General features: G+C 59.1%; 1 protein-coding gene across 9 annotated transcripts in view; it reads left to right on the top strand.

Moving 5' to 3' along the window:
* Positions 1 to 10,918, top strand: part of AXIN2 (axin 2) — a 32,661-nt gene extending 21,743 nt beyond the window's left edge. For 6 of the 9 annotated variants that reach the window (XM_082370433.1, XM_082370431.1, XM_082370432.1 and 3 more), the window contains 7 exons: positions 1,147 to 1,287; positions 1,374 to 1,900; positions 2,084 to 2,281; positions 2,557 to 2,781; positions 3,205 to 3,300; positions 4,505 to 4,672; positions 7,982 to 10,918. In XM_082370433.1, coding sequence (XP_082226559.1) covers positions 1,147 to 1,287; positions 1,374 to 1,900; positions 2,084 to 2,281; positions 2,557 to 2,781; positions 3,205 to 3,300; positions 4,505 to 4,672; positions 7,982 to 8,108 — 1,482 coding nt within the window. In that variant the 3' untranslated portion in view covers positions 8,109 to 10,918. Of the gene's footprint in view, positions 1 to 1,146; positions 1,288 to 1,373; positions 1,901 to 2,083; positions 2,282 to 2,556; positions 2,782 to 3,204; positions 3,301 to 4,504; positions 4,673 to 5,969; positions 6,062 to 7,981 lie in introns of all 9 variants that reach the window. The other 3 variants (XR_014238124.1, XM_082370435.1, XM_082370437.1) reach the window with 3 other exon arrangements.
* Positions 10,919 to 11,032: the final 114 nt, after the last annotated feature.

Genomic DNA, 11,032 nt, shown 5'->3' on the forward strand with positions numbered 1-11,032 from the left:
CCTCCTCAATAACATCCCCCCCACCCATACAGCAGTATCGATGATATATACATATATGTGTGTGTGTATATATGTATATATATATATTTTTGACTTGGTGGGGGCGTTGGGGGGAGGTATGTGTGTTTAAGGAAAGCTGTACAGCCCCCCAGGATTGTGAATTATGTGATTCTGTCCTGGGGTGTGCGATCGTTTTATCATCTGCGGCTCGGGTGGGGAGATGCTGGCCTCTGCAGGTTGGCTCTCTGCTGCCCCCATCCCGCCCCCTCCCAAAGAAAAGGGCCAAAGCAGGAGGCAAACGAGGGGTAGGAGGCAGAACCATGAGGGGCTGGGGCTGCGGGTACCAGACGACGGGAGGGGGACAGAAAGCCGGCCACGGGGGTCCTCTCTGTTGGCTGCGTTGGCCGGCGTGCTCGTGCCTGTTTATATTCCATACCCGGTTTGGAGATGTGCCCTTTTCCCTCGGTGGATCCGCTTCAGGCAGCTGAGCGCAGCAGTTCTGCTGTTAGCCGGCAGCAGCTTGCTTCGTTTTCTGTACAAAGAGACAGGAGGAGGGGCGGGGAACACGAGGGGGTCCGGGGCAGCGGTAGACAACGCCGCCTCAAAGGTGCGCAGTGTGCGGCCAGGAGAGACATTACCGCTGCGTCTGATCTGGGCCCTGTGACTCCTCTTTTTTTCCCCCCTCCCCCTTTTTTCCCTTTTTCCTCCCCCCCGCCCACCTCCCTTCCAATCTTATTTTTTACATTTCCAGCTCCCTTTCTGTTTAGGCTCTACTTTTTATTCCTTGAGGTGGGCTCTCTCCCCTCCCCATCGCAGAGAGCTGCCTTTTTTTTTTTTTTTTTTTTGATGTTTGACAACAGTCTTTGAAGATTTTCTAGTTCAGAGTAGCGGCTGATGGGCTGGTTGTACTCCAGAGGGAGAGCAAGCGGGGCCCCTCGCAGTGCGGCCAACTGCTCCTGCCCGGGGCGCGCGCTGCCGGGACCATGGCTCTCCATGAGGCCGCGGCCCCCGCGCATAAAGCGCCCGAGCAGCCCGGGCCCCGCGCCGCCCACTCTCCGCGCGGCCGTGGATGCGCCGCGGTGCCCGTCCCCAGGCCCGGGCAGCCCCCTGACTGCGTCCGCCCCGTGTCCTCCCCGCGCCCCGCAGAGAACCCACCGCCTGCCCAAGGAGATGACCCCCGTGGAGCCCGCCGCCTTCGCGGCCGAGCTCATCTCCCGGCTGGAGAAGCTGAAGCTGGAGCTGGAGACGCGGCACAGCCTGGAGGAGCGCCTGCAGCAGATCCGAGAGGTGGGCGCCGCCCCGCCCCCTGCCCGGGGTGGGGGTGGGGCCTCCTGCTGACCCCGGCGCCCCCCGACCGCTGCCTTCCCTTCCAGGACGAGGAGAAGGAGGGCTCCGAGCTGGCGCTGAGCGCCCGGGAGGCGGGGCCCGCCCAGCACCCGCTCTCCCTCCTGCCGTCGGGCAGCTACGAGGAGGACCCGCAGAGCATCCTGGACGACCACCTCTCCAGGGTCCTCAAGACCCCCGGCGGCCAGTCCCCGGGCGTGGGCCGCTACAGCCCCCGCGCGCGCTCCCCGGACCCGCACCGCCGCCGCCATCTCCTGCAGCACCGCGCGCCCCCGCCCCCCGGGGGCCCGCTGCTCCCCGCCGCCCCCGCCCCGGCCGGCTGCCCCCTCCTCGGGGCCCGGGGCTTCGTGAGCAGGCAGACGACGAAGCACGTCCACCACCACTACATCCACCACCACGCTGGCCCCCGGACCCGGGAGGAGGTGGAGGCCGAGGCCGCCCAGCGCGCGCGCTGCCCCTGCCCCGTTCCCATCCCCGGGGGCGCCGACTACCCCTGCTGCGCCAAGTGCAAGAGCCACCCCGGGGCGCCGGAGCCCGCGGCCGCCGCGCAGGCTGGGTAGGTGTCCCGTGGTCGGAGGGTCGGGGGTCGCGGGCGCTGGGTCGCAGGGAGGGCGGCTGGGTGGGCGGGGCATGGGACTGGGTAGCAGGTGTCCCTTGCCCGCCCGCCTGGAGGGGCCCCGGAGTGGGAGGCGGAGGCGGCCTGGGGCCCCGGGATGGATGCGCTCCTCGTTCCCCGCAGCGGCCGCGGCCGAGGCGCCGTCCCACCCCGACGGAGCGGGAGAGGCTCGGAGCCGGGCCCGGCCGGGCCAGCTCGGGAAGGAGGGGCCCCCGGCGGAGCGGGGCCGCTGCAGCCACCCGGGGAGGAGGGAGACCGGGCGCAGGACGTATGGCAGTGGGTGCTGGAGAGCGAGCGGCCGGGCAAGCCCAAGCCGCACAGGTGAACACGGCCGGCTCGCCGCCCGGGGCGGGGGGTGTGGGGGGGTGGTCCTCTGCGCCACGCGCGAGTGTGACCACGGCCGGCGGCTCCTGCCCTGCTAGTCGTAAGCGTTCGACTGGGCCGCCCGCAGGAGTGCCGCGCTGGGGCCACGTGCCCAGCCGTGTTACCGTCGCGTTTTTTTCCCCCCTTGTCTCTGTGATGTCTCCTGAAGCCACGCTTTCCGGCTCCCTAATCCCGTTTCTCCCCCCGGCTCTCTCTCGCCCTTGCCCCTTCAGTGCCCAAAGCACCAAGCGGGCCTACCCCTTGGAGTGTGCCCGAGCGTCCCCAGCCGGCCGTCACCACCTGTGGGCGGGTGGCAACGGGCACCCCCGCACCGCCCCCCGCGCCCACCCGTTCACCCAGGACCCTGCGGTGCCTCCCCTGACCCCACCCAACACCCTGGCGCAGCTGGAGGAGGCCTGCCGCCGGCTGGCGGAGGTGTCCAAGCCCCCGAAGCAGCGGTGAGTGGACGGGGCGGCCCGTGGCGGGTCCCCTTGCCGGCCTCTAGGGACGGCCCCCCTGAGCTCCAGTCGTTCCGAAGGGCTCACCCGGACCTGGCGAGTCCTAGGAGGAGGAATCCCCCACAGCGCCCGTTCCCTTAGGAAGGTCCTGAGGGGTTAAGGCTGGGGAGGTGAGCTTACGAGGAGCCGTGACCCATGGGGCTTCTAGAGACTTCAGCCCTCTGCCTGGGCTGCAGCGTCCAGTGCTGGGCTCCTGGGCGGCTTAGCGCAGCTCTGCCCGGTCCCCAGGGGCTGCTGCCAACACAAGGCCTTGGTTGGGTCTCGGCGGGGATGGAAGTCGGAGGCCGGGGAGAGCGGCTCTCTGTCCGCTTCGCATTGGCCGCGGGGACGGCAGGCTTCCGTCTAAGTCCTTGGTGTCCTCAGGTGCTGCGCGGCCAGTCAGCAGAGGGACAGGCACCACTCGGCCACCGGTCCGCCAGGAGCCACGCCCTTCTCCAGCCCAAGCCTGGCTTCGGAAGAGTGAGTATCTTTACCTGGTGTTGCGGAGATCCGCCCGGAGGCTTTACGCTTTCAGGGTATTCTCTGTCGGGGGCTGTGGTTTTTGAAACCTTTTTTTTAGTCTATAAAATCACCTTCGTTTTTATATTAGCGACAAGGAACAGTAAACTCAGATGTTGCCGTAAATTAGGATCTCGGAAAACCCCACCTGTACCGAGAAACGCATCGTGACTTGTACACAAGTGTTCCTTCCTGAAGTGGTGGATGGCTCAGGGTTCCTGGACTCAAGCTCAGACGGGAAGCCTTTAGCTGATGGGTAGAGGGACCCCAAAGCCGGAGGGAAAGTTGTCCCCACTAGCCCAGAAAGTTCGCGAGTTGGAAAACCATCTTTGTGTCACACTGAGCCGGAGGATGCTTCTCCACCGTTGCAGACACAGAGAGGGGACCATCTTTGCTGTTTTGCTGGGGGAGCAGCACATCTTCCCCACTGGTCCCACGATTCCTGTCCTAAACCTACACTCTTGTAAACTGGGCAGGGAAGCCAGCCTTCGTTTCACTCCAGGGTGGTGCGTTGAAAAAGTGTTAGGTTGCAGAGATCTAAAGGGGCCTAAATCATTAAAGTTTTTTTTGTTAGTGTCTTCACTGTGAGCAATGAACAGTGTTGGAAGTGAGAAGACCTCCATCCTGTTAACAATTGGTGGACCTTAAGTTGACCAGCTATCAGGGCCTGCATCTTTTTTTTTTTTTTTTTTTTTTAAGCCACTCCACAAAAACTCAGAAGTTGAGATGACTGAGGGCTGACCCCACCCCCCGCCAGTGGGCTCTGGCTTTCCGGGCTCATGCCACTCCTGGGTTTGTCCCTACAGCAGACGCTGGTCAGAGCGAGTGTCCCTGTGGCTCTGGGTGGGTTTCTTCTTTCTCATCTTCCTTGGCAAGCACCCCATTGGTGCCCCCCTGATGGACATTACTCTGTTCTCCCATTGGATGGAAGGAGATGGTCCCTTCCTGTGTGCCCCACACAGATGACCTGAGGGAGGACCGTGTGTCCACCAGCAATGGCTGCCTCTGTGATACGGGACCCGCACCCTTGTGGTGTACAGCTCCAGCCCGACTTTATCTCTGGAGACAGTGTTTGCAGCCCCCCTGGGTGTGTACGTGCATGTATGTGCACACGTGCTTGCTGCCTTCAAATGCAGGACTTGTTGCTTTTCCATCTTATTTTCAGTCACAAAGAGCCAAAGAAGCTGGCAGGGGTGCACGCTCTCCAGGCCAGCGAGCTGGTCGTCACCTACTTTTTCTGCGGGGAGGAAATCCCGTACCGGAGGATGCTGAAGGCTCAGAGCCTGACCCTGGGCCACTTCAAAGAGCAGCTCAGCAAAAAGGGAAATTATAGGTAAGCGTCCCATGGCTTCTTTCTGCTCCGGACTTGGTTTGCTCAGAAGCAAGAGCCAGGGTCGCTTCCTGGCCGGGCCAGACCTGGAGGGGCCACTGGAGGGGCTGCGCGATGCTTCGCTCTGTCTCACTGACACTGTCCCCTCACCCCTCCCCGAGATGACACGGCAGCAGCGGCAGCAGGGAGGGCTCTGTGGGCACCTGGGTGGGCTTTTTTTTTACCAGGTGGACGAGACTGAGGGTTAGGGTTAGGAGCCAAGGGGTCGGCTGGCTTTGCCAGAAGGAGAGCTGGGCTGGGGCCGTCTCGCGGAGGCTCTGCCTGAAAGGGGCGAGGGGTGTAGGGGAAAGCTAGGGAGAGAACAGACAGACGGAGAGACTGCCTGATGAGGAGGCTGAAAGGCTGCCCTCCTGGCACGTCTGGGAGAGGCCGTCCTCACCGAAGGCTCAGGGACAGGCAGAGACCACTGCCTGCACTGTGGCAGCGTCCTCTTCCCTCAGCCTCCGTGCCCCAAGTCACGTGGGGCAGGGTTGCCTGTAACAGAAGAAGGGCAGGACCTGTGGGGGGGCACCGGGGAGGGGCGGGGTCAGGGCTGGCCGCCCCTCCTGCTGGGGCCTCGGGACGGAACCCGCCCTCCCTCCGGGCTTCCTCTCCCCTCTACACGGTCCAGATGCCCACCCTGGCCTGCCGGACCCTGGAGGGGATTCAGGAGCCGGGGGCTGGCCCTGGGCGTCTCTCGGTCACTTTCCCCTCACCGTGGGGCAGGTGATGACCGGAGTCCCACCTGCCCCTTCTCGGCGGCCTCCGTCCCAAGGGAACCCGTGGGTTCCATCCCGCTGTGTCCCGGGTGCCGTGTGCAGGGCTGGGACAGGAGAGGCGGGAGGTTAGAGAGGAGACAGCCTGGGCCCGGAAGGTGCCCCCCTGCTGCTGCCCCAAGCAGGGATGGCGCGGAGAGCTCTAACACACTTCACCACCTGCTGGGCGCACGCCGGCTCTGGACCCCCGGCAAGCCCACCCCCGGGGCCCGTGACCCCAGCCCTTCCAGAGCAGCCACTTCCACCGGGGCCGGTGGGCAGGGAGGGGCTGATTTGGGCAGTGGCCCAGACTGACTCTGTTTGCAGGGAAGGGACGGGGCTCAGGGCCGGGACCCTGCAGGCGACCGACAGCGGGGCCTGGAGCTGGGCTGAGATCTTTCCCTTTTACACCCGGGCAGAGACAGTTCTGGAAATGAACCAGGGGACTGGGGAACGGGCCTGGCTCCTTCTTCTTCTTCTTCTTCTTCTTTTTTTATCTTGAACAGACACAAGGTGAAACTAATTACACAAGTGTGCCCCTCCAGGGATTCATTTTGATCTCAGCTTTGGCTCGGCTGGACTTTGAGTGGAACCGCAGGTGACCTTCAGGGGAGCAGGGCCAAGGGGCGCAGAGCAGAGGCTGCAGGGACGGCGCCACACGCAGCCACTCCAGCCCCATCTGGCTCTGAGTTTTCTCTAAGGCACACTCAGCAAGCCTGGCTTTGAAGCCCCGGCCTCCCCTCTCATGCACACAGACGCGCACAAACGGGCGGCTCGCAGATCCTTTGCTGATTGGATCAGGCCGCGGCCCTTCCCAGCCGCCTTGCGCGGCTCGACCCGCTCCCCGGGCCGGAGCTGGACCCTGTGCCCGCTGGGTCGGGGGGCACTGCAGCACTCGCACCCCTCACCGCCGCCCGCCATCCGAAGCCCAGCGAGGACGGGGCGGGGAGCGGGGGCCTGGGCTGCGCTGAGCAATCTCAACGTGGCAGAGCTTCAGAGCAGCCCCTGCAGACGTGCCAGATGGCAGAAGGAAGCAGAGTTTGCCACACAAAGCAGGTCGCAGTGGAAGAGAAGCTGAGGGCAGCGCAGTGCCTTTGAAGTCCGGGGGGGGCGGGGCAGGGCCGGGGAGGAGTCAGGAACAGGGTCACTCGCTGCGGGGCCCGAGGCCTGCCTGGCGTGGTGTAGGCATCGGAGCCTGTCATTTGGAAAGAACTCCCCCCGCTGCCCAGGGTCTCCTGTGCGCAGCGCCCCTCCCCCAGCGCTCATCGGGCCCCCTGGGACTCTGCCCCGCCTCACGCCAGAGCGTCTGCGCCGCTGACCCCCTCGAGCTGGGCGGTCACCCCGATGCCTTAGCCCAGCCGGGAACGCCAGAAACCCAGACCCTTGACTAAATGCAGCTGTTTCACTGGGTTTAGCCTTATCTCCTATGGAAGTACTTGGCTGGTCTTCATTAAAGAGGAAAGAAATTTAGCTCTAACCAAGGGGAATTTAAAAAAACTTTTTAAGGAGGAAAGACAAAAACAGAAAACCACTGTAACCCTGAAGACACAATTACTTTTTTTTTTTTGAGAAGCTCTTACCCTCCCCCCAGGGGACCGTGACCCTCCCTCCACGAGTGGCCTTTATTGGCTGAAGATGACGGCTTGCAGGGGCGAGTTGAGAGCGTCTGAGGGGTCTCCCTGGCCTGGGACGGGGAGGGATAGGCCTTGGCTTCATGTCCTGGGAAGGGGCTCGGGTGGGCCTGGCCGAGCGGGACAGCAGTTTTCAGACGTGACTCTCCTGGGACAGGCTGGTGGTTTGCGTCCTTGCAGTTCAACAGGCTTCAAGCAAGAAGCCGGGGTGGGATCGAAGGAGCTTTTTTAATCAGCGGGCAGAATAGGGGCCTTTAGCGTTAGCCCTGGAGGAGGGGAGGGAAGGGGCGGGGGCAGAGGGGAGAGTAGCGGGGCTCTCGGTGGCTGCAACCCCGGGAAGCAGTGGGCTGCCCGCCTCCTGCGGTGACCACAGGGGAGGCAGCCTGTCCTGGCCCCCCCAGCCCAAGCTGTGCCCGACACCAGCCGGGAGGGCTGGCCCTTGGGCGCTGGAGGGCAGGGAGCATGAGCGGTGCCAGCCTTCCGCAGACTCCTGCCGGGTCGGGGGGCTGAGTCGGGGGTCTCTTTGAGGGACCCCCCCTCCAGGCATGCTTTGCGCTCCCCTGCCCCTCCCCCCCAAAAATAAAGTGGGAGAAAGAAGCAGCTGTCCTCTGCAAAGGGTGCCTCTCACCGTGTGTGTCGGGTGACAGTGCTGGGCCTCGGCATTGTTGGCAGCTGGGGGGTGCCCAGCCGCCGCCTCCGGGGTCCCTGCCTGGCTTTACCCTCCGACCAGCCGCACGAAGCAGACCCGGGCAGAGAGTCCCCTGCCGCCCGCGGTAGCGGCATTCTCAGACCCCTTCGCCCCCAGCGCTGACAGACTGTCCTCTCAAACCGAGTAGAAAATAGAAAATGCAGCTTTACCAAGCCGCGTGTTGGGTTTTCCTTTTAAGGTATTACTTCAAAAAAGCGAGCAACGAGTTCGCGTGTGGAGCCGTGTTTGAGGAGGTCTGGGACGACGAGGTGGTGCTGCCCACGTACGAGGGCCGGATCCTGGGGAAGGTGGAGAGGATCGACTGAGCCTCGGCGTCTGGCTCGGGCCACCGGCCTCGGACAGGACGGCTCTTGGCTCTTGTGGACGCTGACGGTATCGGAGAGACCGCCGTGCATAACCTATGACTTCCTAGGGCTCTAAATCCATCAGCTAGGAGAAGCTGTAGCTCACCTGGACAGGAATCCTTCCTGCTATTTATTGGACAGTCGGCTCCCCCGCCCCCAGTTTGTGGATATGCTGCTTTAAACACGGAAGGGGGAGAGAGGAAGTTTTCGTGGTTGTATTTCACTGAAAGAGGATTTAAGCTGTGCCGTGCGTTTCTCCAAGTGAACATAGACTTTTAAAAAAATGGTGTCCTACCATTGACACATGCAGAAATTGGTGCATCTTTTTCCCCCAGCGCTGCTCTATTTTGTCATAAAGGTCTTGAGCTTTGATTTGGGGGCCCTCCTGTCGGACAGGATGATTCATTGTGGAGGCGGGGGAGCGTCCCCGGGGCCCCAGGTTCACCCCGTGACTTCCTGGAGCTCCCCACCAGGGCCCAACACCCGATGGCTGAGGCCTTCTGGAACCATGTGGTTCGACTTGTGCTTGTCTTGAAATGACAACAACTTGGGAGTCTTCTAAAATTAGTCTTTGGACCCCAGCCATTCTGGAAACTACCCCCTCCCCTTGCGCCCAGCCCGGCAAAGAAGCGAACAGTTGTGGGAAGACCTGACAGCACCTTTCCTCCAGACACCTTCATCGTGACGTTCGGGTTTTTACATTAACTTAATCTGTGCATTCTGTTTGCCATCGTTCCTTGTACCATACGTCTGTATATATTGTACGGAGAAGAGTATTAATCCACTATCTCTAGTGCTTGACCTTGAATCAGTACAGTACCTGTACCTGCACGGTGTCCACGCCGTGTGTCGCCCTATATTGAGGGCTCCAGCTTTCCCTTGTTTTTTGAAAGGGGTTTATGTATAAATATATTTTATGCCTTTTTATTACAAGTCTTGTACTCAATGACTTTTGCCATGGCATTTTGTTCTACTTATACTGTAAATTATGCATTATAAAGAGTTCATTTAAGGAAAATTACTTGGTACAATAATTATTGTAATTAAGAGATGTAGCCTTTATTAAAATTTTATATTTTTCAAAATATCGGCCTCGTCTTTGAACCCCCTGGGGTGGAAGTGGGTTAGAGGCCCCCTTTTGTATATGAACATTCTTCGCTTGATTTTTCCCACTGTGCTCGAGCCCATTTCTATGTGACCGGAAGCTCTTCTTACCCAACCGGTGTTTCCAAAAACGATGTCTTCAGGATCACCCGGTTGCTGACCGGCTGAGGATCTTCTCGTCGTGGAGCGGGTGTGGACAGCGTCTCCTCTGATGTCCTCCCCCCGTCTACCACCTGGATTCAGCCTCTTCCTCCCAGGCAGATGCCTGCCATCTGGCCAGGTAGGTACAGGTGGTGAGGAGCTGGGCTGGGGTCCTCCCAGGAGTACTTGTGTTTTAATAGGTGTCTCGGGGGTGAAAAGCCACTGAAAATGGTGTGCAGGTCGTGAATGCCCAGTGGGGTCAGTGAACCTCGGTCTCGGTGCTACTCGGCCACCCTCCCCATGGCTGGGTAGACCAGACGGTTCAGTGAGAATAGTGCACTGTTCGCCGACAGTTTGCTTCGTGTGGCCATTGTTCATCCAACAGACACATGTCCCGTCCCCGTGCTCAGAGCACTCAGGGCTGGGCTGCATTTCAGATCCCAGAGAGCAAGTCCATGTAAAGGAGTCCTGTGATGAACCCTTTTTGAAATAAATGTCCAAAGAGGAAAAGGTGGGGGAGGGAGGGATAAATTAGGAGTTGGGGATTAGCAGATACAAGCTACTATATATAAAATAGATAACCAACAAGGACCTACGGTATAGCACAGGGAACTCTACTCACTATCTTGTAATAACCTATAATGTAAAAGAATCTGAAAAAGTATATATGACAATCACTTTGCTGTACATCTGAAACGCAACATTGTAAATCAACTATACTTCAAAATATAAAAAATTTTTCATCTTTAATTTAAAAAAAGTCTACAAATAATAAATGCTGGAGATGGTGTGGAGAAAAGGGAACCCTCCTACACTGTTGGTGGGAATGTAAATTGGTGCAACCATTATGGAGAACAGTATGGAGGTTCCTCAGAAAACTAAGAAGAGAGTTGCCATATGATCCAGCAATCCCACTCCTGGGCATATACCTGGACAAAACTGTAATTCAAAAAGATACATGCACCCCTATGTTCAGAGCAGCATTACTCACCGTAGCCAAAACATGGAAACAACCTAAATGTCCATCGACAGATGAATGGATAAAGAAGACGTGGTATATATCTATACAATGGAATATGACTCAGCCATAAAAAAGAATGAAATAATGCCATTGGCAGCAACATGGATGGACCTAGAGATTGTCATACTAAGTGAAGTAACTCAGAAAGGCAAATACCATATGATATCACTTACATGTGGAATCTAAAATACGACACAGTGAACTCGTCTAGGAAACAGAAACAGACTCACAGAGGACAGACTTGCGGTTGCCAAGGGGGAGGGGGTGGGGGAGGGATGGAGTGGGAGTTTGGGATTAGCAGATTCAAACTATTGTATACAGGATGGATAAACAACAAGCTCCTCCTGTAGAGCACAGGGAACTCTATTCAGTATCCTCTGATAAACCACAATGGAAACGAATATATTAAAAGAATGTATATATGTGTATAACTGAATCACTTTGCTGTACAGCAGAAATTAACACAACATTGAAAATCAACTACAATAAAATTTAAGAAAAAGTGTCTGTGATGGCAGTTGGACTTGACTTCTCAGGAGCGGGGTCTGCGGCGGATCTGGTTGACTTTTTGTTCCTCTGTAAGCTGGTTCAGGGCCGACGAGGCAGAGGAAGGCAGGGG

Source organism: Balaenoptera borealis, assembly GCF_965194805.1.
Source record: "Balaenoptera borealis genome assembly, chromosome: 20".
In the NCBI taxonomy this organism is placed as follows: Eukaryota; Metazoa; Chordata; class Mammalia; order Artiodactyla; family Balaenopteridae; genus Balaenoptera; species Balaenoptera borealis.